Source organism: Lagopus muta, chromosome 6, assembly GCF_023343835.1.
Source record: "Lagopus muta isolate bLagMut1 chromosome 6, bLagMut1 primary, whole genome shotgun sequence".
Taxonomy (NCBI): Eukaryota; Metazoa; Chordata; class Aves; order Galliformes; family Phasianidae; genus Lagopus; species Lagopus muta.
Window position 1 is genome coordinate 48,782,707 of NC_064438.1, and position 27,638 is coordinate 48,810,344.

The 27,638-nt window shown below is 37.9% G+C and overlaps 1 protein-coding gene and 1 long non-coding RNA gene across 5 annotated transcripts in view; both read left to right on the top strand.

The window, feature by feature from the left end:
* The window catches only part of LOC125694351 (uncharacterized), a 37,538-nt gene extending 20,856 nt beyond the window's left edge, over window positions 1-16,682 (top strand). For all 4 annotated transcript variants that reach the window (XR_007377518.1, XR_007377516.1, XR_007377519.1 and 1 more), the window contains one exon: window positions 15,236-16,682. This is a non-coding gene — a long non-coding RNA (uncharacterized LOC125694351). The remainder of the gene's footprint in view (window positions 1-15,235) is intronic.
* A 1,330-nt stretch (window positions 16,683-18,012) lies between these two features.
* DLK1 (delta like non-canonical Notch ligand 1) lies at window positions 18,013-27,598 on the top strand. Its single transcript, XM_048947391.1, has 5 exons — window positions 18,013-18,261; window positions 19,038-19,101; window positions 19,562-19,692; window positions 24,396-24,537; window positions 26,755-27,598. Exons 1-5 carry the CDS (start codon window positions 18,180-18,182, stop codon window positions 27,494-27,496), a joined length of 1,161 nt encoding a protein of 386 aa, XP_048803348.1. The 5' UTR covers window positions 18,013-18,179; the 3' UTR covers window positions 27,497-27,598.
* Window positions 27,599-27,638: the final 40 nt, after the last annotated feature.

The following is a 27,638-nucleotide window of genomic DNA, read 5'->3' on the forward strand; positions in this document are numbered from 1 at the left end:
TTCTTTCCGACCCACTGTCTAGGAAAGATGTAAACAGGAGCCTGCAGATGTAAGGAGGGTTGTTGGATGTAGGCTTTCCAGACTGTGGCTGGCAGGTCCAGCATCTCTGTTTATTCAAGCTTCACACTGCACCTTGGCTGAGACAAGAAAACGCACAACCCATAGCCAGTGGGACACTGCAGTGCATAAATACCAAGTATCTCACCAGGGAAAATAAAATTTTGTTGCAGATGGTGCTTGAAAAATTGAGAAATAAATATTGAATACAGGAAGGAGACCTGAAGAAAGCTAGGGGAAGTAAGGAATATAAAAGAAAAGGAGGTTGGTAAAGGAGGGAAAAAGGAAGTACAGAAGATTTAATCCAGTCAGTTAGCATTCAGTTCAAGGGCTTTGAACAGGACAGTGCTCACAGCACCACAGAAAATAGCAGTGCACCATAAAGGATTAGGATTCTCTAGCGTGCAATATAGATCCATTGTTAATAAAGCTGATGAGGAATTTGCTAGGAAGGAATATCACAGACTGTGTTATCTGACAGAACTACAATGTGTCTACTGAGAAATCTAGCCCAGAAGCAGTGTCAAAGCTGAGGTATAAAAGATGTTAAGATTTTAAAACCTAATAAGGGACTTGAAGTGATGCAATATGAGGTCTCTTCGAATTTATATATACAATATTGTATTAAATCTGCTGTTGAAAATAGTTAAGAATGTGAGCATCAAACCCAGTAAAACCCACAGCACCCCATTCAAATTGCTCTAATCACTTCTCACTGCTCCTTTGGCCCACTGTGGCCCAGGTTTGGTAAATCCCAAATCAGTCTGGACCGTCAAGCCCATTCTTCAAACCAGACCACTGGAAAAGGGAAGGACTTGTAGCAGAGGATTTCAGGACAGAATGTCTTAAAGTAGAATTAAAAGTTCATGCTGCCTCATCTGTGTTACAGATGCCTGGTCTTTGACTAATCCAAGCTGTAGAACTTGACCCTAGGGGAGCTGTGTTTGAACAATAAAGATATTCAGTCAGCCAGACCTTGCATCAACTATGGCAGAGCTTTATTTTTTTTTTTTTTCATAAACTAACTGAACAATTATGGATATGCTTTCTTCACTTAACTGTATATTAGGTCATAGGCTAAAGAAGGAACGAAATGTGTCCATCGGGTATTTCTCTTTCCTCTCTTCCTGCCATTAGTTATCCCCACTAGGACTCTTTTCCTCCCTTAGTTTCTGTATAGCTCAAAGTAGCTCCAGGTCATAGGGGAGGGCAACAGGAAATCCTGAAATAAGTTGCATACGTGTGTATACCTATGCCTGCATTAAACACAAGACTTCATAGAAAGATAGTAGGAAGTCTGCTAATACTCTGCGGACCCAGTTTCAAGACATGTTGTTATGCAAAGAAAAGAAATTGTTAACTGTAAAGTAATTCAATTTTTCTATCCTCTGCACCCCCCACTAAGGATGTGTGGAATTAATATTGCAGATGTTAGCTATCAAATGTATTTACAATGTTTTCTAGTTTCAGAGCACCAAAAAGATGCAGTATGAAGTTACATAACTTGTGATGTAATGTTAATTTCTTTTGGTTATTCAAAACATTTATAAGATTTGTCTGTACAGAAAAAAATATTTATTACTTCATAGGGAAAAATACAGTGAGATTTGTTCATTCTTGTTTTTTTATTTGCCTGTATAATTTTACCCTAGATATGTAGGAGAAAGTTAAATAGTTGAAAGCCACATTTTGTAAAAGAGTGGTGACGGAGTCAGGTTTCTCTGATACCTCCTAATTTGCTTAGGATGCAAATGAAAAGTGACATTTTTATACCAAGGAAGGACTAACAGAAAAATTTGCCTATCCTGACTCTTCAGCAAATCAGTTAACACTGCCCAAAAAGCAGCATTTTTAGAAGTCTGGTTTTGGGCAAGCATATAGGACTGGCTTAGACTAACACCTAAGGGCTTTCAGCAGCCTTCTCTCTGGCTCATTCTTTCTTTGGTGCTCCTGCCTGGAACCACTTCAAGCAAACTGTCAACAAATATCCTGATAAACCTTCATGACAGACCAACTTTGCTAACAGGCTTTGGTACCGCAGTAAACTGGCATAGAGCAACTATTTCTACAGTGTTATTTAGGTTTTTAAACCTATATGGATGTGTGTTCACATGCCACTGCATCTCACATTGTATGCAGCAAATTTATAATGCAGGAATCTATTTTTTGTAACAGGGTCTTAACATAATTTTGAACTTGTGGAACCTAAGGGCTTGTGTTTATAATATTCAACACACTTCAGTGAGATTTAATGAAGCCTATAACAATACTTTGCTTTGCCTTTAGGGGTTTTTTTTCTTTTTTTCTTTTTCTTTCTTTCTTTCTTTTTCTTTTTTTTTTTTTTTTTTTTTTTTTTTTTTTTTCAACTTTACAGCTTGTATAACTGTTTTAGAGCATGGGGTTAAATAAATTATAATGGGAGATTTTACTAAAGTTGTTATCCCAGCAGTAAGCCAATCATGTTGCATTTTTAAACACGGAGGAATTCCATATAGAACATATGTATTAAGAGGGATAAGAATGAAAAAGATTTATACAAAAGGGTTACAGTTGTCTCATATTCTTACTAAACTCCTGTTTGTTGAAGGTATAAAATAATAATATCACCTTGCATGACTTGCATGCCACAAATTATTTTTCAATAATGAATTGCAATCATTGATTTCTATAGACTGAAATTGCTAAAAAAAAATTTAATCTTTGTTGAAAAATTGACAATTTGTTGCAGGCCTTTTAGGTCTTCCATAAAAGTAAGCACATGTGAAAACTAAACTATTTCAAAGCTGAGCAGAAAAAAGGTCTCTGATTTGGGGCCATTTTAAGGTTTGTAATGAAGATAAACTTGTGAGACAGCAGATATTTTTGTATTGTAGAAATCCATTCTTTTCACAAAAAAAAAAGTTTCAGTTGAAACTTTCAGCCACCACTATAAGACTTGGTTTCAAAAGCTGCTTATTTGTCTCATCTACGTGTATAGACAGAAGGATATATATTTTTGGGCGGGCCATGAAGATTTAATGTCTGCCTGCTAATGTACAGGAATTGTCAAAAACATACTGGATTTCCTCAGGAAAGGGAGAAGATATCCTCAACAGTTCTGTGCATTTATGAAAAAACTGAACTAACAATTGAGTTTCTGCATCATCCAGGCTTTTAGTGTTATAGAAAGTTCCTCTTTTTCCAGAAGAATAAGCCATTAGCCATTTATGTTTCTGCTCTTCATTTCTGCAGTTATTTTCCAGAAGACTATTCAGACTTACATTCCCAGTAATAGCATTTACTTAATTGAGGATATTTTATTGTGCTTGGCACAGAATATCAATATGCATTGCCATCTCAGGTTCATGAAGAGGCCTATGGTTGCCCTAAATCAGCCTTCTAAAGTACTCCACAGATGCAAGCTGATAACTGGGGTAGTTGATCAGAAGGTTATGTATGGCTGGCTTACCGATCCTGAGGTGATGGGATGATGTCTACTCAAGTTCTGATGGTGGCTCTTCCTTACTAGAAGGGACAGCAGACAAGTAGTGGGACATTGGCCATTACTTGCCTCCTGAAATAACAAAGCTAAAGCAAAACTTGTGACAGTCAGAAACCAGCATGCAGCTCACTGAAATTACATCCTTTCCTGTTCTTTGTCTGCTTTATCAGCATGCTTATCTTTGTGTAACTTGGGAATGCTGGTTGAAATCAAAAGTCCGCTATTTCTTCCTCCAGCCATTGCTCAAATTAAAGGACAAACCTGCAGTGAAATAGAAAGTGTTTCCCAACTTACAGAGATCTCTCATAAAGATACTGTACCAATCAGTTTGATTCCTGTGGCTTCATACTAAAAGCAAATGATATTTCACAGCAGCTATCCAAGTGCATAGGCATGTATAAATTGCACATAATGCTCTTCACCTTTTGCTTTTAAGTGACCACTTCGTGTTCATAGAAAGAGATTCTTTTTTTCTTTTTGAGGATAGTCAATGAAAATACCTAGGTTTTGACTCAAATAGGCATGAATCCTTCCAGATATTGAACAAAGTTAATTTTCTATTCAGTATTCTATTTGAAATGAAAGTTTATTTTATATCAAAATCTCTCCTTGGCAACTAGTAAAGAAATGTGCCCAGTGTGAAATTATAAGCCCACTGACATCAACAGGAAGATACATATTTTAGTAAAAGTCATTTTGATTTCAATCTTTCTGAAGATTGAATTCTTCTAATTCTAATCTTTGGGATTGGACTGGGAGACATTAGATGGTAATTATTATTTCTGAGTTCTTTCAAGGAACCTTATCTTGATGTCTTTTCCATGGTGCAGCAATTGCTTGTAGATTGAATTAATCCCTTACAAATTTCATTGTAATCCATTAGAGATCCCAGACAAACATCTGGGACTTTATAGAGCTGGTAAATGGTTCAGAAAACATTATTATAAGACTTGAGTTGTTCTTATCATCAGGGAAGACAAAAAAAAAGTATATGAGATATGAGCCATGCCTTCTAGTGTGCTTCTAAATGGCTCTTAGATGCTGCAATAGAGTGCATTGCCTCTCAGTTGTTCTGGGAAAGGCCAGGAGGCCATTCAGTGTGTCTGCAATCCTTATATGGGATACATATGTATTTTTTCCTAAATCATCTCTTCCTAGCAGAATCATATTCTTTATTTCTGTTTATGAAACTTACATATTTATCCTCATAATTATGCCTATTGGGTTGTATTCCTATCTACTTCTTTACAATACTATTTTGGTGTATGCTTACGCTACTTTAATGAATATACCTGCATTTGCTGAACTCCTTTACCTCCAGTATTTCCTCTACGCATTTCTACATTGAATTCCAAAGTTTTCCTGTGTTTTTGATTGATATATTCCTCTGGAGCTGTCCATCCCTAATTCCTAAGAACATGAGCTAAATTCTCATGTTATATGAATTGGCTTATCTGTATCACAGCTGAAGATGATTTACATTACCTTAATGTTCATCTCATACTTTCTTTGAATATTTAAGGTTTAAAAAATGTTGAGTTTGTATAACACAGAGTATTGAGAGTTTCAGCTAAGAGAATGAAGCCTGTAGCTCATGTACAGAAACTGTTTAGAGCAACACAGAGCAAAAATCTGGAACTCTTCAGGAATCTCTACTCCCTTTCCTCTGCATATCTTTCACTTTGATTCCACCTCTCTGGATGTTTCATATTGTACACCATATGAAGCTAAGTGGTTGTGATTTGGAGTTGGGCTGCAAATTGACAAGACCTTGCAGTGTGCATCTATGGATTGCTCTTGAAGCAGTTAGTTTCACTGATAACAGCAGCCTGTTACAGATCCACTGTTATGTTGTGGTCAGTTCCTTTTCCTTAACTTAAACTCCGGTAAACTTCATCTCATGTTATTTCCTTTTAACAGAATCACAGACTAATCACTTCTTCATGTCCTCTCTTCTTTTATGAAGAACTTACCAGATCTTAGACATTTGTACACGAGGGATTTCCCCAGTACATTTCTATCTTTTGTCTCAAGAGCATCTCTCTTCATTGATATCAAAATAGTTTGTCTCTTTGGTTTCCTGTAAAATCAGTTATCACATTAAAGAAATTTTCCTTGTCATCTATGTTCTGTAAATTACTTTTGCCCCTTTCCATTTACCATAAAATTCAAATTAGAAGATCCTTTTAAGAAAGAGTTCTATTAAAAAGGGGAAGCAAATCTCTGAATTCTTGCAAATCAAAACTGGTGATGCAGACTAGGAAGAAACTTGTGTACAAGCAGAGATAAACTTGTTAAACAGCGAATACACAGAGGAAAGGAGAGAACCACTGCAAGGGGGAAATCGCCCGTTGCTAAGAGCTGCTCTTGTCAAGGAAACGGAGATTTGCAAAGCACATCCCTCCCTGTGACAGGAACAGCTACATGTCTCCAAATGTCTCAGAGAATAGGAAGAAATAACATCTGGTCTACTGGGACACGTTGCTGTTCACTGACAGGAGTTTTGAAAGAAATGAGTATAGAAGTTTATATAAGAGCAGGCAAGTAGATACAGAACCCAATATGTCAGAGCAATTTGAATAAGTAAGTTCTCCACTGATTCAAATTATTATTCTCATCATTATTAACGATATGAATAATAATTGCATTATCAATATTTATAGCAAAACATAAGTTTTAAAATTGTTCACTGCCTATCCTTGTCTGGGTCAGATGCAGAGTAATCTTTAGCCATGTTCTAAACTAGACCTCAAGCATATCTTTACATGTCCCCTATGCACACCCACTTACAGATGTCAGCAGCTTCTACTCCAGGGAAAATGTTTTTACTTCTGCTATGATATGAATATAGTTCTCACCCGTGTCCGTAAGCCACTGTTGGCTTTCCTTATGCCCTTTATTTGCAGCATTACAATACCATTAGAAATGAAATGATTCTTCCTGAAATTTCAAATAAACAACTAGATACTCATCTGCTTCATCTAACCTCTCCTAAAAAAAAAAATCTAAAAACTTCTTTTCAAAGAAACGCTATGTTCTGAGCAACAGATCTCCTCTTTTAGATGAGCTGCCCCTCTCACTTCACAGAGGTCAATGTGGTGCAGTGTAATGACAATGGACAACTGTCTTACATTATTTTTTAAGGTACTATCAGCAGCCAAACAGCAAGGCTGCTTGGAGCAGCATTTTGCTCTCAGTAACACATTGTCATGGCAACCAAACAAATGGGTCATCCTGCTTCTTCTCAATTTCATTGTTGCATAGTGTGTAAGAGAAATCACAGCATGAGCATGAACGTGCCTTTGAGTTTCTGCAGGAATGAGCCAAGTTTTTTCTTAATCTATCCTTGGCAAGGTACCGCTGATGGAGATACTGGGCCCACATGCCTCTTAGGGATGTGCAGATGCTCAGGTCTGTGGGCTCAGAGGGTGAAGAGTTGGGCTTAAGAGTGAAAGTAGCTTTCCAGGAGCCAGTGGTGGTCTTCTTTTCAACAAATCGTTAGAGAGCAGTGGGAAATGCAGTGCAAAAGCAAACGCCAACACACTTCTAAAGCAAAGGCAACAAGGCAGGCAAGAGTTCAGGCAAGAGTTAGTGGCAGAATGACTGGGAACTGTTATGGTATGCAGTGGGTGAGAGAGTGAGTTCTCTGGGAACCATGGCCTGTATGTTTAGCGCTAATTTCTTCTGTCCTGCACTTGCCTCAGTATTCCAGACCCATTCTCCTTCCTCATGGTTTTTGTCATTCCTATTATTTTCTCCTTCCCACTGTGTTCTGTATTCTCTGATCATTCCCTTTCTATTCCCGTGCTGCTATTATCTCACATCCACCTCACCTCCATGGCTAGTGATTTAGCATTACCTACCCTTAAGTTAACAAAATACTTTATCTCATTAGACCTTGTTTTCAGACAAAATAGATTGATTAAGTTTATAGCTATTTCAGCTGGGATTTTCTGCATCAGGTATTTTCTTGAAATGCATGTAATTATTATCAGCCGAAATTCTAAAACAATTTCCAAGATTCAGGATATGGTTGGCATGGAACTGGGCCAAAATTACAGTAACATTAAAGAAAAAATCAAGCAAGTTTTCAACATTTTATCCTATCTTCATTCTACAGACACAGATTTGAAGTTTAGCAAGATAGGCTGAATTTTCCTTCAAGGAATGCTTCCTATTTTTCTTATGAACATTTATTCTTTTCGATATGAGATGAAACCCCTAAAAATCATCATTTGCACATGTTCAACAGAAACAAATAAAACCTCAGCAAGTTTGTTTGTCCTGTTGGTCTGGCCAAGGAGAAGATGAGTCTTCAAAAAGCAAAAAGGCTCTGGGGTGGAAAGTGGAACAAGACGACAAAAACTACCTGAAAAGAAAATGAATTTAAGGTAATGAGTGGAAAACAACTAAAAAGCCAGTGTGATTAGTGGCTTTCATAAAGCAGATCTGTGTGCAAGTGAGAAGAGAAGCTGGTTTCTGGGTTTTATGATAGTTCCAGAGGGAAACAGACACTGAGATAGGACCAAGAACTGTGGAATACGCAAATGAGAAAACACAGGAAATACAAGGCAGAAGGAATTGATCTTGTGAAGAAAAGTTTGGAGCTGCACCTGGAAGAAATTCTTTGAGTCATACCATTTCTCTGCCATCCTCAAATACAGATAAAATTCCTCTGCAGAGTCTCATTGTCCCACAGTGAAGAACTACTTGCCATGACCAGCAGCTACTCCACTAATTTGAGCTGATGAGTTCTGTGCAGTGGCTCTAGATTTTGGTAACCAACAGGTGTACCATAAAGATACCAAGATGATGCCATGTCAGGGGATATTCTATTCCTATTTCTGATTCTAAAACAAAAACATCAAAAGTAAAAAAGAAAAAAAAAAAAAGAAAAAAACCAGGATATTTACTGCATGCATATACTGTTTTTAAAACAACATAAGTGTTACAAAACATCATAAATGCACTTCTCTGTGAACCTATCTTCAGTTCTCTTATATTACTTTATTTTGAAGAAAGGTTTACTTAAATGCCATGTGCTGTTACTGCTGCAGGAATCAGAGCCAAGTTGTGAAAATGAGCTGTGCTTAGAGAAGTGCATGATCTGCAGGGTAAGAGGTCAGAAGGTGCATACAGAAGTATGCAGGAGAAGTCTGATTCCTGCATTAAGGCTTCTGCAGAATTGTTTTCTTCTCTGCCTCTCCATGAGGATATCTATATTACTGTGGAAGTCATTAGAGCCAAACTTTTCATATGCAGTGATTAATTATGTTTTGCTCGTTATCTGGGTCTCTCACTTGAGGCTGAATTGAAAAGGTGTTGAGCTTTCACCATTGCTTTTCACAGTTTTGAGAGCTATGCTTTGAATAACTAATGTGTTAAATGTACTGAAAAAATGTCTTACGTTGGCAACTAAAAATGAGCAGGAAGTGTTTATTTTAATTTCTTTTGTCCTTCTGTCCTCCAAATCTAAAATGAATGTGTGAGTGCCTTTTGGTACAGAAAGGTTCTGAAAATATGTTCATTTCTATTTTTGTAGCTATTGGATGTTAATGTGAACAGTATGAAACGTCTGAGAGAAAAATTAATAATAGTCCTTAGAAAAGATTGAGAAATTCAGCAGATAAGGGAGAGGAGCCACATGAGTAAACAAAATACTGAAAAGCAGATGTGCCTTGAAAAAGCAGTATGTAATGAGGAGATTGTTGACGGGATTGGAAAGCGTATTCAATGAAAGCTGACGTAAGTTTGCAGATAGATCTTACTTCTTGCATTTCACAGTTATTGAGGGCTTGGTTTTTCATTTTTAAGAATAATAGAATAATTGCACAGGTTTTGTGCATACTTTTCTCAAAAACAGGCAAACAAATGTTGAAACAATATGAGAATCCCATTTTTCAAAGGAAAGGAAACTGTGTGCTCTTTTCTAGCTCAGTATGATTGTGTTATTTGAGTGCTGCTGTATCCTAATCTGTTCTGCCTTGATTTTTGTGTTTGTTCATATTCTCAGTATGTGCCTTCTCATATAAAATGTCCTGTGCCAGTCAGATTCCAGTCCTGATAGCAGCTGCCAGATTTTAATGCAACACAAACACTAAATCATCTTATCATTGTCAAAATGACTTGGAACCCATCATGGAGACTAGTATTTTAGAAATGTAAAATAAAAAGGCAGTTCTTGACACAAGAGGTTTATAAATTTAAAACAAGATGCAGCTACATTAGTAAGATAAAAGCAAACCATATAATAATGAAATTATGAAAATATGACAATGTAATTGTCATATCTGCAATAAAAAATAATCAGTACTTTTCTGCATTTATGCAAACATAATTGAGAGCATTGTTGTATCCTTCATGTCAGTCATGCTTGCCACTGCTTTCCAGAACTGCAGTTGAAGGGACACCTATTCTTTCTCCTCCTTGTCACTGGAGGCTTTTACCAATAGAAGGCAAAACACAAACCAGTTCTTTGTTTTGTTTCCAGTCCCTAAGTCCTTGCTGCATTCACTGTGTATCACAACCAAAAAACAAACAAACAAACAAATAAATAAAGTATTGGAAAGAGGGAGAATAGATAAAAATCTATCTGATAGTAATGGTGAACATCACTAAATCAGAAAACATAATGCTATTGCCTTATGTAAAAGAGTAGGACACAAAAGAAATGACAAATTTGTTTGAATATGGAAAGGGTAAAGAGGGAAAATCACAGTTTTGAACAAAACGCCTAAGGATTATTACACTTGAAAGAGAAATTGCACATTTGCACAAGTGTTCAACAGGCAGCAATATGTAGATTAAATATATAATTTGTTTGTAAAAGATCTGCAAGTGTGAACAACTAGTAGCTAGCATTATTCATGGTAGCAGTGAAAAAAGACAAATACAGAAAATGACTATTTTAAGATTGTGAGCACATGGATCCTTCTCTAGAAGTTCCATAGTTCATGTTAGTTTGGAAAACAGAAAATTTGCTCATTTCTGGTGCAAGGAACACGTAGTGCCCTTGCTGATAGCCAGCTGGACTGGAAGTCCTGAATGTGGAACAACTCTGGACTCAGTTCTGGTTTTTAGCATGACCTGAAGTCACCAAAAAACTCTAAAGCAACAACAAGATCTCAGTATACTCAGCAGTACAGAAAAAAACTTCTTGCATGTCAAGGTATTTGTTTTATTTGGTTTGAAAAAAAATAATAAACCACAGAATTCATGAGTTAGATCTGATTCAGGGAGACAGAAATCATAGCTGTTTTGTCTAGCCTCAAACATCTTCTTAATCTTCATAGGAACATGGTTATTTCAGTCACCACTGATAACAGCAAGGTTCCTGCTTAATTAATTTATAATTTTAATCTCAAAAAACCATCGGTATCACAATGAATTCTACATTAATATCACAGAATGATAGAATGATTTGGGTTAGAAGGGACCTCAAAGCCCACCCATTTCCAACCTTCTGCTGTGGGCTGGCTGCCCCCCACCAGCTCAGGCATCCCAGGGCCCATCCAGCCTGGCCTTAAGCACCTCCAGGGATGGGGCATCCACAGCTCTCTGGGCCGCAGTGCCAGAGAAATATCTACTAAGTAATAAATCACCCAAAATCTTTCTCCGAAAAAAGCATCTTTATAAAGTTATAGAATTAGTTACTGCTGATATAGGAACTGAAAGGTAAAAAATTGTGTCTTTTTTCATGTCAGAACAAATGCTTATTGATGGCAAGTTCTTTCCAAATTCAATAATTTTAAATATATAACTGTAGTAACATTATTGAACATTTGTTCTTTATTTGTAAATTCTTTCACTTCAAGCTGAGACATGAAAGAAGGAAGATTTCTTTGAAAATAAGAGCTGAGACGTGAATTAAACCAAGGGATGTAGACTGTGATGATGTAACATTTGTAAAGAGTTGATATACTGCCAATCTCTATTTCATTTGCTCTCAATGGTAATCATAGAAAATAAACTTCTGGCTACAAAAAGTAAGACTTCACCTGGCATATACTTGTTTATTACTCCTACTATAAGTCCCTTCTGGTTTGTGTTTGTTTTACTTTTCAAATAATTCTTTTTGTGGCACCAGTTGTTACAAAATATTATTATTAGATTTAGAGACAGAGAAATTCTCCTGAAGCAGTTGATACGTCCCCAACACAGGAGGTGAAAATGCACGGGGAAGAAACTTTGATAGAACTAAACATTTCTTTATTCAGGATTATAGGATATTGTGTAACAAAATAAAGGTTAAATAGACCCTGACAAAATGCAAGGTAAACATAATAAGGCAAATATAACCTAATTTAGATTTCATTTGACATTATCATTAAAAAGAGCAATGAAAACCGTAATTATAAAACAGCCTTACAAAAAAGTAGCAGCAGAGAAACCAATTAGACACAGTAAAAAAAAAAAAAGAACTGTACAGCATACCAATGTTAATAGTGCAGGAGGGGGAATCAAACAAGAAACTGTGAAGTAAGACTACAGTGAACCTAACCTGATTTGTAGTATGATTAGATGTCTATAAAGATAGCAATTCAACCAAAGAAATGTATATAAAATAAAAATAAATGAAGAAAATAAGAAGCGAGTAGAAAAAAGGAGCTGGTTTATTTGTCAGAAGACAAAGTAAAAATATGGAAGTTTTTGCATGTGACAGGCAACTGATAGCAGTCAATAAATAGCCATACGTGAGTGTGTGTAAATAAGGGCAACAGAAATGTTGGCTGTGAGTTGTGTACAACAGAAGCAAACACAGCATCCTTCCACTAAAATGGCACAAAACCAGAGAAGCCACTAGGACTGAAAATAACAGCTTGCTTCTGCAGTTAGCAAAAACATTCCAGCTGAGATTAAGACAAAAGCGAAGATGAAATAGCAGGTAGAGTTCTGACAGCAATAATAAGTCCAGGAGGCATGTGGACTGGTTCTCATTTATTTTTTTTGCCAACCACCAACATCTCCCTGAGTTACTGCAAGCATCTAACTCCTCAGTTGTGATCGGTTCATAGCTTTAAAACACCAGACACTTATAAGGATCAGAGCTCTGACTAGAAATGCTGGTTCCAAAAAAATGCTGGAAAGCAACTTGTGTAAAATTTTCTAAGTTATTAAATATGTCTTTTTTATATTGATGAACCTTTTTCTTTTAATGTCCTCATGCATCTATTTATTTTTTTCTATGTATGTCTTTCCCCTTTGTCTGTTTTCCTGCTCTTCATTCACATCTAGACATGATTTTCTCTTTCTGGATCATCCATACGTGGAAAAGTCTCAAAAAAAAAAAACAAAAACAAAAACAAAAACTGGATTGTGGTTCAATTTTTAATCCCCAATCTCAGGCATTTCATTTTCAATGTCTCACTGTAATTTCAAATTCACTGTACTTAAAAGTAAGCTGTTCATTTTTACATGCACATGTCCCAGAGTAAACTGTATATTTTTCTTTATAAATATCTATTTCAGCCCGAAGAAAGAATCATTTATTCTCCCTATTCAGAAAACAGTAAGAACATTGCGTCTTGGTACAGAAACTGTTTCTCTTCTTCGTTTTCTCTGTACACACAGACAGTCCTTTCCCTGAAATAAACTCTCAGATCTAGTTGAGTTTTGAACAGGAAGTAAAATTACTTTTCTAGCCTTGGGAAGGAATAAAAAATGCATTTTAAAGTGTAACATCACTAACATGATTGAAAAAATTTCTGTTTACTGACTGACTGTTAGGAATCTGCGTGTATGTTCTCTGCACCAAATTTGTCATACTAAAGGAAAAGAAAATATTACAAGGTGCTGTAAAATATCAACTGATTGATTGTTGTTTTCATGTCAAAACAGGTAAAGAATGTTGGATATATTGGATACGGTGTGATACAACTTCTTGGCTACTGTTGATATCTGTCAGACTGTTAAGCATCTAATCAAAAGGCTTTCTTAACAGCAGTTTGAAAGAAATGTTTTCTAGATGGAAAGATATTAAGGGACCAAAAATGCTGGTTTTGAAAGCGACATCTTGGCTAATCCAATGCAAAAAAAGTGCTGCAAGAAGTGATGGTTTCATCAGTCTTCCCAAAAGTGTAGTTAACCTTTCCCTTAAGACATGTAATTGCTTAGATTCTACTTTATTTGGCAAACCGTCATAGTGTCTGATCAACATCACTGTTAAAGAAGATGTCTATACATTCAGGTGAAATTCATCTTCTTTCAATTAAAGTTCTGGCCATCTGCCATAAAGTGGTCCATCTGCCCACTACAGATTTTTGCAGACAGTGGAAAACTGCCCCTGTGATGGAAGCTTTGCCTCTGTCTTCAGAGTGGCCAAGATCTCATGTAATATATAAACAGGAGGGGGAACGACTGTTTATATGGATTGATAGTAATAGGACAAGGGGGAATGGTTTTAAACTAAGACAGGAGAGGTTTAGGTTAGATATTAGATATTAGGAGGAAATATTACACACAGGGGGTGGTGACACACTGGAACAGGTTGCCCAAGGAGGTTGTGGATGCCCCATCCCTGGAGGCATTCAAGGCCAGGCTGGATGTGGCTCTGGGCAGCCTGGTCTGCTGGTTGGCAACCCTGCACATAGCAGGGGGGTTGAAACTAGATGATCATTGTGGTCCTTTTCAACACAGGCCATTCTGACTGTTTGATTCCCGAAGTAGCTGACACAATTCACTGTGTAGTAATTGGGTGATGGATAGCACTGAGACAGTTCTCTGTCAATGGAGAAAATACTGTGAGCATCTTGAGCGTAAGGCAAAGGAATGGGTTTGGATTTAATTCCTGTAAATTACTGCTGTATATTTTAGCTCAGCACACTTTGGCTACTGTTCCAATGAGAAAAAATCACCACAGTAAAAAAAAATATTTTGGCAGTCCATAGCTAACTGTTGACTGCTGCTATTTCCGTGTGTAGTGAAATCTGTTTTGTGCAGAAAAGCTTTCTGGTTTATGTGCTTGTGAACCTCACAGAGTTCTACAGACATTCATCTGCTGACTTTTGTGGTAGTAGAAATATGGAGATGGTAAAAATGATTTCATCTTTTCCCTATCAGTCTCATATCTGTTCAGTATACTGAATCAGCTCAGAGGTAGCAGAAATGAAGCTGGCACATGGGGAGCAGTGCAGCAGTGTACTGTGGGACACTGTAAGGAGCAAGGGGAAAAGAGAAGGATTTCTATGTGTAGCTCCTTGTTGGCACAGCCTATCCTGTCCAGACATACTAACATAGAGAGTGTAAAATTGTTCCTTACTGCTCCAGCTGCATTAATGATGTCTGATAAAGCTGCCCAGGGCCCCATCCAACCTGGCCTTGGGCACCTCCAGGGATGCGACACCCACACACAGCTCTCTGGGCAGCAGTGCCAGGGCTTCACTGCCCTCTGAGTAAAGAATTTCTTCCAAACATCTAATCTACATCTCTGTACACTGATGAGGTCAGCATTTCTGTTACTGTTATTCTGTTCACAAAATATTGCTGCTTTGCCAAGGAGATGGCACTGCCCTGGAATTTGTTGGGGTTTGGGTTTTTTTTCTCTATAGGATTTGAAAAGTATACCCCAAATTATTGTTATGTCTGCTTTCTAGATATGGTTTCTGTGTGACTATTGTTATCCTTGCAGTTTTAGCTACCAGGGACCTTTAGGAGCTATTATACTAACAATTTGCTCTGTGTTTCTCATCACTAACACAGGTACTCCATCTCCAGTTTCCTGCAGTTCTGGACAAAAGGTGTTATATTTGTAGGTAAACAAGCACTTGGGAGTTATGAGTAGTCCCAACGAGGCCAGAACTTGAAGGACTCCTGGCTGCTTCAAGGATTTCCAGTCTTTTCAGAGCTGTGCGCAAGCTGCTGAAGTTTGAAATACTCCAATTCCATGTTCAGTGTGAAACAGGATGTTTTTATCATGATTCAGCTCAGCCTGCTTTATGCAGAAGCTCTGTCCCTGAACATGTTCATTATTCCTGTCCAAGAAGACAAGATTGTTATGTGGTGTCCTGGAAAAAAAAAATCTCAGATTCTGGAAAAGGATCCATGGAGGTTATTCACTGGGTTCAGCTCTTGCAGTCACTGTCTTTGATGCCCTGATTCCTATAGCAAGTTCCTGAGAAAATTTCTCAGGGTTGCAAAGACATTACCTGTTTCCCAAAGATGACAGACTGATCTCTTTGCAATGATGACTACTGAAGTTCTTTTCTTCTCAATTTCTAACGCAAAGACTTAATATAATAATAAAAAAATTGTTCTCAGAAGAAATCCTTAAGATCAACAAAAACACAATCTCTAATTTTCTGGGACACTTGTAGTGCTTGCAGAAGTTTGGATCAGAGTATTTTGGCCAGCAAACTAGGTAAGAGAAAATGATTTGCAGTTTGGTTTCTTCAGGTGGAAGAAGGAGTGAGAAGACAATGATCTGCACAACAATGGGGCTTCTGTTCTGAAATTATTTTATTAATATCAGTATATATTTTGTTCCAGTGGGTTCTGGTTGGATACAATGGACAGACTACACTTTGACAAAAAGGATTCTAACGCTACAAAAATACAATTATCAGCTTTCTGTTTGGATGGTAGTAGGAAAGATGGGAAGATGGAAATTCATTCTGATTTCAGCCATCCAAGAGGCACCTATGATGTATAGAAGAGTGTGAAGTAGAGTTGATCTAAAAAATAGATTACTTTTATCTAACGGTGCATCCATGTACAAAATGGAAAATAAGTAAGAAGGACAAACTAGAAAAATTGAAGTTTGTTATGGTGATTATAACATACACAGAACTGAGAGAACAAGATTTTTCTAATGTTCTTTCATAAGAAATCAGTTTGGAAGAATACAAGCAGTTAACACAGAAAATAGAAGAAACACATCACTGTGTATCAGAGTACATATTTACAATGCAGATGAGATCAGATAATTTGACAGTGATGAGTGTACAGATAAAATCTATGAATTCTAGAAATTCTCTAGTCTTAAGTGCTAAAAAATACTGAATATGAGGAGACCTTTCTGCCAGCTACTTAGAGAGGAAGCAGGAAGTCTGCTTTGATGTTCAAAATACTAGAGAAATGTCGAAAAACCTGTAGGCATTTAACTGCCCAGATTATTTCCTGGTCAAAAAAAAAAAAAAAAAAAAGCAAACCAAGCATAAGAATTGTTGATGCACTTCTGCCATCCACAATACCCCAGCAAGGGTGAACAGTGGCAAAAGCTGTGCTGGCAAATAAACCCCTTTACAAAATCATAGAATCATTAAAGTTGGAAAAGACTACTAAGACCACTTAGTCCAACCATCAACCCACACAACCATCAACCCACAACCACCATGCCCCTGGCACGTCCCTCAGTGCCACTGTTTTCAAAGCAGCAAGTAATGTATCAGTGAAAAAGGAAAGACACAAGACAAACAGAAAAGGCATGGAGATAATCTCAGTCAAATGGGCATGGTTTTTCTCAGGTAGCCAAACTTCTGGAGAAATTTGAAGCAGTAGCATCTGCCTCTAACCCCTTTCACCTCAGTGCTGTCTTTTAAACCACTACTCATTCTCATCCTCTCCCTTTTTCTGTCCTTCATTTCCCCCATTCTAGGTTAAAACTAAAAATCAGCATTAACAGAAGCAAACTTTTTCAACCTGAGTGACATCATTATCTTTAAGCACCAGTAAATGGGCTAACTGAAGCTAATGCGTGCTTCTTGGTTTCTCTCACATTTTCAGGCAGTTAATCTTAAATTAGCCCATTATAATCTAGAGAAAAGGTTTTATAGTTTCTTACTGTATTATAGTGATCTCTAGTTGCTGCATGTAAATGTAGACAAACTGGTAAATGATGACTGGTGGTTGTAAGCATCACACCTGAAGCAGAAAACGGGTCCTTTAGGAAGAGCAAAATTTCTTTAAAAGACGATGGCAAGGAACAAGAAATAGCCCATCATAAGGGACATGAGGGACAGCTCAAAGGAAGAACAGAAAGATAGAAAAGAAAGAGGAACAGTCACAGAGCAAAGCATAGAATTTAAACTGCTTGGTGGTGGTGTAAAAATGTTTTTCTTATATATATTATGAACAACCACACACACACACACACACAAAAAAAAAAAAAAAAAAAAAAAAGAAAAAAAAAAAGAAAAGAAATAAAGACTGTCAGCTTTGGGGGCACTTTGTTCTTTTCTTATTTATCACGCTCGCCTCTGAAACAGAACAAGCCTGTACTGCCTTTGCAGGGGTCACCCAGAAAAAAAGAAAAAAGAAAAAAAAAAGTTGCTCTGATGTGCTTTGGGAAAGAAGTCTTCTGAAACCCGGAGCCCAGCACTGGCTCTTAGAGGACAGCGATCCCGAGGTAAGAGGCGTGCTCAAAGTGTCCCCCCCCCCCCCCCCCTCAACCCTCCCTCCTACCGCGCCCCACCACGAACCTCCTCTCGCCCGCGATCGCGACAGGCGGGGTGCGCGCGGTGCCCGCTGCTCTGCACAGCCGGGCCGGGGGTAGCCGGGCAGCGCTCCGCTCTCGCTTTCTCCTCCCGCCCCACCGCACCGCAACTCGCCGGCTCTGCGGGCGGAGGCCGGGGGTGCCTCCTCCTTTTTCTCCTCCTCCTCGCCACCCGGGAGGATCCGCGCGAGCTCCGCGCTCAGCGGTCCCAACATGAGGCTGCGCGCCGCCGGGCTCCTCGGCTGCTGCTGCTGCTGCTGCTGCCTGCTCCCCTTCGTCCTCCCCGCCGCCCCAGGTAACCTGCGGGAGCGACTTGGGAAAGTTGGAGGAGTTGGCCGAGGCCGGGCTGAGAGCTCTGCTTTCCCCAGCAATAGCTCCGGCCGGAGGTGCGGCGATGCGCCGTGCGAGGCGCTCCTCGTGCCATTCGCCTGCAGGGAAGCGGTTAGCGGTGCTGCTTCGTGGTGTGGCTTGATGCTTCTCGATGCAGATAGTTGAGGGAGGGAGAAAAGTGGCTGAGACATCATTATAATAAACTTGAGTTACTCATCTGAGATTTAATCTTTTGTTGTTGTTATCAGACGTAAGGTGGAAATGAGCTTGTAAGTAGTTTTAAATAGATATACATATTTTTTCCAGATTAAAGACATTACTGTGTTTCAAGTAGTTCTGAAATAATGCAGCTGTAGTCGGGTGTTGTGTGGTGGCATATGTGTGTCTGTTCTGAAATTTCCCTTTTAAAGTAGTATGAGAGCACTCACACTTTGCTATTGCGTTTTATTCTGTGTTCTTTTGCAGTCAATTCTTTATGTCAATTCTCCTACCTTATAGTTCTCCTACCTTATAGAAACACCCTGTAACGTGCTCCAGGTTCATTAAAAACCTTTACGTTGCAGAAACACATATTTGACAGAAATCAGAATACTACTATGCAGCTTTGAGTTGCTCTTTTTCACTCTGCAGTCTGATTTCTTTTAAAAAACATCAGTAATGTATATAGGACATTTTTATTTTTTTTTTTTTTATCCTGAGTGCTGATTTTTCTATTTTGGTATTAAAAATCTCTTCTTTTAGGTGTGAGCTGTAAAGCTGGCTGCCACCCAGTGAACGGGTTTTGTGAATTTCCCAGAGAATGCAGGTAAAATGATCTGTCAGACAGAGCCTTAGCTTAGAAACAGACCTCCTCAATAATTCATTGCTCTTTAAAATAGAAGCTGAAACAGTGTATTCTCTGCAAATATGGTACAGTAATGAGGCAGCACTCTATTACCATGCCATAACTGGAGTGATAGAGCAGAGTTATCTAGATGCCTCTTTAGCCTAATTATCCCAGTATGAAAAGTATTTATTGTTGTTTACATTTATTTATTGTCATTGCATGAACCAGTTTTTTGGGTTTATTGTTTTTGTTTTTGTTTTTTCATATAAATACTTCTAGTATTGTAGAAGCATTGATGCTATCTTTTTGATCAGGTGCACTGCATGGTCCAATTTTGAATCCAAAAGTTTGTTTATTGCACTCTGAAAAGGGGAACATCCATGTAATTATGTTTATTAAAAATAAACCATGCTTGTGTATTGTCTCCTATCTCTTTCAGGTGTCTGCCTGGTTGGCAGGGTACTCTCTGCAATCAGTGTGTCCCTTTCCCTGGGTGCTTGCATGGCAGCTGTGTCAAACCCTGGCAGTGCATCTGTGAGGAGGGCTGGGTTGGCAGCCTCTGTGACATAGGTTTGCACATCCTTTCTTTTCCTTGAGCAAATGAGGTGAAACAGCCCCATCTGGTGATGGAGACATACAAAAGATCTTATGGATAACTAATTTTAAAAAATGCTAGAGCAAGATAATAAGGAGATTCTGGGCAGCAGCACATAAGAAGCTCTGGCACTGCTGCCCAGAGAGCTGTGGGTGCCCCATCCTTGGAGGTGCACAAGGCTGGGCTGGGTGGGCATCCTGATCTGGTGGGGGGCAGCCAGCCCACAGTAAGGGGTTGATACTGGGTGGGCTTTGAGGTCTCTTCCAAAACATTCAGTGTGTTTGGTATTTGGGCATATGTGTGAGTGAGGCATACACTCCTCATTCTATTTTAAATATTTGTAATTGTGAATAATGCTAACAAACAACTATTCATCATTGTCATATTAATCTTTATGATGAAGACACATCTTTTTGTATGTATTAGTTAATTTGAAATATTTATATGACACACTACATGTATATATATATAAATATATATATATGTAAATTTTTGTATGGGAAAATAAGAGCTTAATACTGAATACTTATTGAAAAAGAAAACCTCATAATCCTTTGTTCCTTAATCCTATGACGGCTCAATGGAATAGCACTGATATAAGTCAGAGAAAGGTCTGACCAGGCAAAATGCTGCCTTCCTCCCAGATCCGAGGGATAAGCAGAGCACGCTCACTCACCCCGTTCCTGTCAGAATGTGCCACATGGCATTAGGAATTTGAGGAGTTGGTCTTTGCTGAGCTAGTTTATGTTGGCTGGTGTTGGCAAATAAGTGTTCAGCCAAAAGATGTGAGAGTGCAGAAACCGCAGGAGCATCCAGGACCGTGCACCAGTTCAGCCTGCAGAGATGCATCTGAAGAAGACAAGTGTCCAAGTCCTTGTTCTTTTTGCTTCTATTCTGGGCTTTCACTGTTACACAGCTTACAATTTATAGAGCATGGCTGTCAATGAATGTCCAAAACAGTATTGAATGATGATGCAATTTGAACTGGATAAAATTTTCAGGATGACTAGAAGATTTCTGGTTGACCATGTACTTGCAGTGACATGGAGCTCCAAAACTAAAGATTTCTGCAAGTAAAGGTTATGTTTTCAAGTTGGACACACTTCTAAGAACCATATTAAGGGTCTACCTGAATTTCTTGGCACTTAAATATCATCACAGTTCTGAGTTTTGCAACCTTTTTCAGTTGGTATTTATGATGGAAAATAATTCTTTGGGAATTGTAACCATATATTCGTGGAAAAATAATATTTTAATGAGCATTAATTGTGATGATTCTTCAGTATAAAGTGGATATCCCTTGTTAAAGTCCACAAAGTATTACTTCTCTCAACACTCAGAGTTATCTCCATGTTCTTTGCCAATTTGAATTTAGATCCCAATGAAGATGTGCCAAGAATACTCAGCCAAAATGGAACGTCCCTGCAGATGAAAAGATGGTTATATTACATTGAAAGTCTTTCATCTCAATGGATTCACTGAGTAGGTCCATCTCAGTGGGCCTACTCTAAAGCATTCTTTTGCCACAAAAGACCCAGTCTTTTTCCTGCCACTGGAAGGCTGTTAAAAATTGTCCTACTGGTCCGTGAATGCACTGTATCCTCAAATGAGGTTAGTTGTTCAACCTCTGACACCCTCTGGTGTCCAACACCAATGGTGTTGGTTTCCTGAATGTATAAAGTCATTACAGAGTGTTATAACTTATTAACAACTACCACTAAATGATGCTTGATAAGTTAGGAAAAAGAACAAAACAAATGCTCCCATTCATGTTGGGATCATTGACAGATACATATAACTGTTTTTTTAATTGTCATAATACAAACACATCACTTTCTTACGTAAAAAGCCACATTCCTTGAATCTTTTTTAATACTGAAATGATGTGATGTCCAGAGGCCACAACTGTTGCATTTTCACATGAGAATGCCTTTAGTTGACATGTTTTAGCCAGTGGCAACAAATTTTAGCTTCATGTGTGTAATGTGATAAGCCTTGTTAAAAAGCTACATTTGTACTGTTTCTGGGGAGACTGACAGAGGACTGTGAGTAACACAGTTTTTGTCATTCCCTTGGCATTCTTCCTTTTTGCTGCTATAGGAAGTGTCATATTTGCCAGGGAATTTTTGGCAAAACCACTGTTTCACTGTTGCCAGCTGTGAGCAATTGTCAACAGAGAGATGGTAAAACCCACAAATTCATTTGGCCACTGTTAACACCTGAAATATCTGTAAAATATAGATGCAGTCTTAGCAGCTTATTTGCTTGCTAAACACAAGAGGGAATAAGGTATTTTTTGAATGATGGTGTTCTCTTTTTCTGTTTTCTAGGAAATTTAGTGTATAATCTCCTTACTATGGATCACGTTCCTTTCTGGAGCAGTTTTATGTCATCAAGTGGTTTTATATTCACCATGGGCTGGCCATCTGGTTCTCAGTTCAGATGAAGAATGACCTACCTTATAATTCACAGGCATGCAAATTATAGATTGGGTTCACTGTAAACATGTAGGCCAGTATTTTTGGTGTCATTTATGATTATTGTTACAGTCACATGCCTATGCATGTCACTTAAGGAAAAATATCTGTGAGCTGGTCTAAGCGTTAATACTGCTAACTTACCTCTTTGCTAATGCCTATGATAGACATGCAAGAGACAAACTCTGCTGTGCTGTGAACCATAGAATCACAAAATATAATTAATTAGAAGGGAACCACAGCGATCATCCAGTCCAACTTCTGGCTGCACACAGGGCCACCCAAAAAGCAAAGCCTAAGTCTGAGAATGTTATCCAAACATTTCCTCAACCCAAGCAGCTCAGGGCTGTGACACTGCCTCAACAGATCCTGTTCCATGCCCACTGCCCTCTGGTGCAGAATCTTTTCCAACCTGAAATCCAATCGCTGTGATGCTTTCCTGAGAAAAACACTGAATGATCACTTCATGCACTGCAGCCTGACAGCTTAGTTTTACAAAAGGGTTAATTAATTTATTGGTAATGTGATTGCAGCTATTCATAATACATTTGTAAATATACAATCTTTTTTTCAATTTTCATCTGAGACTCAGCTACCACTTGAAGCAATTAAATTATTTGGATTTTGGTCTTCTGATAGGAAAACTAAAGAGAATAGAGGATATGGAGTATTTGGTTTATCTGTGTGCTTACATTTTAAAAGGACATAATACTCTAAATTGTGTTTTAAATTGTGTTTAAAAACCAAATTCCGTACATAAATTACTAGTAGCAATGTACATATTCATATACGTATGTACCAATTAGTACATATGCCTATCCACATATACATTTCAGAAGTTTTCTCACTCATGCATCAGAATTCATATTTTTTTAGCTGCCTTTAAAGCCAGCCAAAATAGGTGGCAAACAACACCATTCTAGAAAGCATTCAAGTTTATTTATTCAAGTCCTTGTGAAAATTGGATCTTAAAGCATGTGCAAAGTGCTTTTCTTGTAATAAGAACAGGCAAACACATTAGAAAATAGAGCCTTTTATCCGGGGAAGATTATATTTAAAAGCTAAGGCTACTGAAGTGTTTTGCCATGGATAAAATTTAGCAGTACCTCATGATATTAACTAACTTTCCCATTATGTTGTGGGAAGTGAAAAATAAATGCTCTTAAATCCTTTTTATTTTCTATATTAGGAAAAATTTATTCTCTGAAAGAGTGATGATGCATTGGCACAGGCTGCCCAAGGAAGTGGTGGAGTCACCATCCCTGGAGGTGTTCCAGAACCATAGAGATGTGGCACTGGCGGACGCGGTTTAGAGAGCTAATGGTCAAACTAGCTGATCTTAGAGCTGATCTTTTCCAACCTTTATCATTCATTGATTCTTAGTGTACATATGGACATGAATATGTGAGGCATCAGATGCCTTGTAGCCAGCTCTTCACTGCAGCTGCTCCATTAGATAGATAAAATACGCACTTGTTTGTATATTTAATTTTAGTTATTTGTAAAAATTGGTAGTAGTTCAATTGGGAAATCCCTTAGCAGGGAAACACTAAAAAAAAAAAAGAGATGTGTAACTTTTGGTCAAATATGTCAGCTGTCTCTTCTGGTGCAGCTCTGTAAGGGTTAGATGTAACACAGACAGATGATGAAATCTTAAGAGGGTCTTTATAACCTGCCAATCTGTTATTATGAAATGTTTGTTCACGAACACAAAATGATAGACTTTTGGTTAGAGAGCATGAGGAGTTCCTAATTCTTATTTTCTTTATCAGAATTCTGCTCATGGAGATGCCAAGGCCAGGAAAGGATGACTAAGCTACTTCGAACTTCTTTCTTACCTACTAATATTTTATTGATATTATTAGTTATTTATGTACTGGAACACTTCAAAATCATTTCAAAAGTGACAGCTAGGAAAAGAAATGAGCTCAAAGTGCTTGCAATAATTGAACAATCTGTTCTTCATGTTAAAAGGGAGGAATAAATCAGGACTTGTAAAATGTAGGATGAATGGCCATTAAAGCTATGTTTTATTTAAAGCACTGTTTACTATTTGCTGATTCTTTCTCCTGAGTTTAATTGAACTTTTCTCATAAGTTTAATTGAGCCCTGCTTTGCTCTTCTGCTGACTCTTCAGCATTCATTTCATTGAACAGTGTTTTAATAATTTTTAAAAATGTTTTAATTGTTTTTTTAAACAGATATTCAGCCATGCTCTGCAAAGCCCTGCACCAATAACTCAACATGCATAGAGACTGGTGATGGAGGATATATTTGTCTGTGTGCCCAGGGATTTACAGGAAAAAACTGCCATCTCAGGAAAGGACCTTGTATTATTAATGGGTAAATAATGGTTTCTGATGTGAATTTAAGATCTATACCCCTGACCATACTTCAGATTTCTTTGCTAAGATGCAACATCTCTATGCTAAAGTATATAATTCTTCTACTAGGACTGTAAATCTATTCAAGGAGACTATTAATACAATATTCACTTAAACATATTTAATGTTAGGTAAATGAAGCTCAGTAATAAATGAAGAATAGATTTTCAAAACGCATGCATTTTCGAAACACTTTTTATATTTTCTACTTCTGAAAAAGTATAAAAAATTATTTCACATGAAAAATCAGAAAAAATCATTTTACATTTGCTTTCTCCAGTAATTTCTTCCCATCTTCCTAGAAATCCCCTGCATTTCCTTCAATCTGATCTGCCCATGAGGTTTGAATCTTCTTCATACTGATATATCCAAGTTTGTTTGATTTTCCGTGAGATCTGTAAAGCCAAGAGAGGGTGCTAGGCTCTCCAAGACAGACTATAACCATTCAGTTAATCAAGGACTGTGCAGCTCCAGCTTCCATAATTTCCTTAAAACACACACAGTAGCTAGTGACTGTGGCTAATTTCCTTGATTGCATTATCTCCTACTGTTATAGGCTTTCCCAGTTGGCAAAGTCCAGGGACAACTCCTTTCCTAATTCAGCTTCCAAATTTCTAGTTTGTTCTCTCAATAGCACTTTTTGCAGCCAACAGCTATAGTGAGAGCATGCGTGAAAGTGAACAGCTAATGTGAGAGCACAGAGCTGTTTGTTTTATGTGAAAGTATTAAAAAAAAAAAAACAAAAACAGACATGACTTCTCTACAGTAGTCACCTAATGGCCACCAAGGGTTTCAATCTTCAGTAAGGCCAAAGGCTGAGGGCACTCAGTGTGATGTCTACCCCCAGAGCAACAACTGCACATTTGAGAAGCTCAGCCTCATCCCATTTATGGTTGGGGCCATTTGTAAAAAGGAGCTTATTTTCCTTTTGCAAGTCACCTCACTCAGGCTCTTAAAGAACTGTGTCTCCACTATGGAAATCCATGGTGGAACACTGCTACCAACTACTACATATGTGAAATCTCAGTGTTCATGAAGCTGCAGTGGTTTGGTACCTGTAAGGCTTTCTACTTGCAAGGTAACACTGAAGTACTGCTTGTCAATACTGAAGTACTCAATAGTCAATATGCAATTGACTGTTGTCAAATAGGCTTATTGTAATCTTTGGGAAGTGTTATGTTGTATTTTTCATGCCTGAAATCCATTTTTAGAAGGTAAGTTTTAAAAGCTTTGTTCATATACTGTTCATCACTGCCATGAAAATAATTTTGAGATTTATTTGCAAACCCTGGGCCCCTTTTCTGCCAACAAGATGGGTTAAAGCACCACATCTACTTTCTACGGCTCCACTGAATTTGATAACATTTTTTTGTCAGTAGGTGTCTCTGTCTTTTTGGCCTTGTGCTTGGTAAGGCACAGCTACATTTCAAAGCAAAAGAAAAAAAAAGATTACTTCAAAGAATTTATACCATTTAAAGCGTAGTAACAGGCTTTTAATAATTAAATTCTGAAAGAGTTTGAAGAAATGAAGAAATGCTTGGTTTCCTCTGCCCTTGTTCTCACATGACAGCTTCCTTTGCTACTGCTGAAACCATCACATCTTTTATTATAGTTTGTGTTACTTTTTCAAAAATTTGGTCTCAACAGCTGTTTGTAGAAACTGTACTTATTCACCTCTAGCTTTTTTGTCATGGAGCACAATAGAAGCAGAATAAAAACAATCACTGTGCTGCCATTAAAGTGTTTTGCTTTGCCAATACAATGCACAGATTATATGCAATCAGGTGGAGAAAGCCTTTCTGCTAGTCTGTTTGTTCAGCCTTGTCTAGATAGTTACTCAGCTAAGTAGCTCTAAGCTTATGAAAACATTGGGAAGCTTAATTTGGATAAATGTTTGGAATATATTAAAATCCATTCACAACTCTTCAGGTTGGATTTATATAGTGCTGTATTAATTCTGCCTGAGAGGTCAGCAGAAGATACTACAATCTGCATTGACAGAGCTGTTTAAGAACTCATTTTTGATTCAATTTCATTGACTTCAGTGAATTTACATTAGGATTTGGCTCTTCTGAAGAGAACCAGCTTCTCTTATTACACAAAGTGTTTCCTAATAGCTTCTTTCTTTAGAATTTTATTGAGTTCTATATATGTATGTGTTTGTTCTCTCTTCCAGCTCTCCCTGCCAGAATGGAGGAACATGCGTTGATGACAATGGTTTTGCACCCCATGCTTCCTGTTTGTGCCCTTCTGGTTTTGCTGGCAACTTCTGTGAAATAGATAGGGATGACTGTGAATCCAACCCATGTGAAAATGGAGGAACATGTACAGATATTGGTGCAGGTTTCAGCTGTTTATGTCCCCATGGTTATACAGGAAAACTCTGCAGCAGTCGTGTCACATTCTGTGCAAGTGACCCATGTATGAATGGAGGAACATGCAAAGAACATCCACAGGGAGGATTCAAATGCATCTGTAAGCCAGAATTTGTTGGTGCCACCTGCAAATATGCCAGCAAAAATACAAGCCTTTCTGCAGTGAATATTGGCACAAAGAACATGCAGAATTACAAGCTTCCACCAAAAGCTCATCACAGATCAGTGCATCAAGAACATGAAATCCTGAAAATAACAGTGAAAGAAACAATCCAAAATGCAGATCCCTTGCTCAGTAAAAGCCAAGTGATATGTTTTGTTGTACTGGGATTACTTACATGTCTTGTAGTTTTGGGTACAACTGGGATTGTATTTTTTTCAAAATGTGAAATGTGGTTGGCTAATGCCAAATATAGTCATCTCCTGCGCAAGAAAAAGAACTCTCTTCTGAAGTCTAGTAATGGGGAAAACCTTTCTGTTAATATTATTTTCCCAGAGAAAATCAAATTGACAAATTACACCAAGAACTACACTGCCATCTAGCCCCTTGAAAGCTTGCTACCAAATTGAAACATTTCATAACTATATGTAAAATAAATTGAACTTATTACCTGTCGTTGGCCTCAGGATCTGTGGGTGCGTTTGCTGCAGCTTGTGCTGGATGGTAATGAAGACAAATGTAACA

Bases quoted from the DNA above. Each gene is read 5' to 3' on its own strand.
- DLK1 (XM_048947391.1), top strand. From the start codon at position 18,180: ATGAGGCTGCGCGCCGCCGGGCTCCTCGGCTGCTGCTGCTGCTGCTGC. The intron at 18,262-19,037 runs GTAACCTGCGGG...CTCTTCTTTTAG, and splicing joins CGTCCTCCCCGCCGCCCCAG to GTGTGAGCTGTAAAGCTGGC. The intron at 19,102-19,561 runs GTAAAATGATCT...TATCTCTTTCAG, and splicing joins GAATTTCCCAGAGAATGCAG to GTGTCTGCCTGGTTGGCAGG.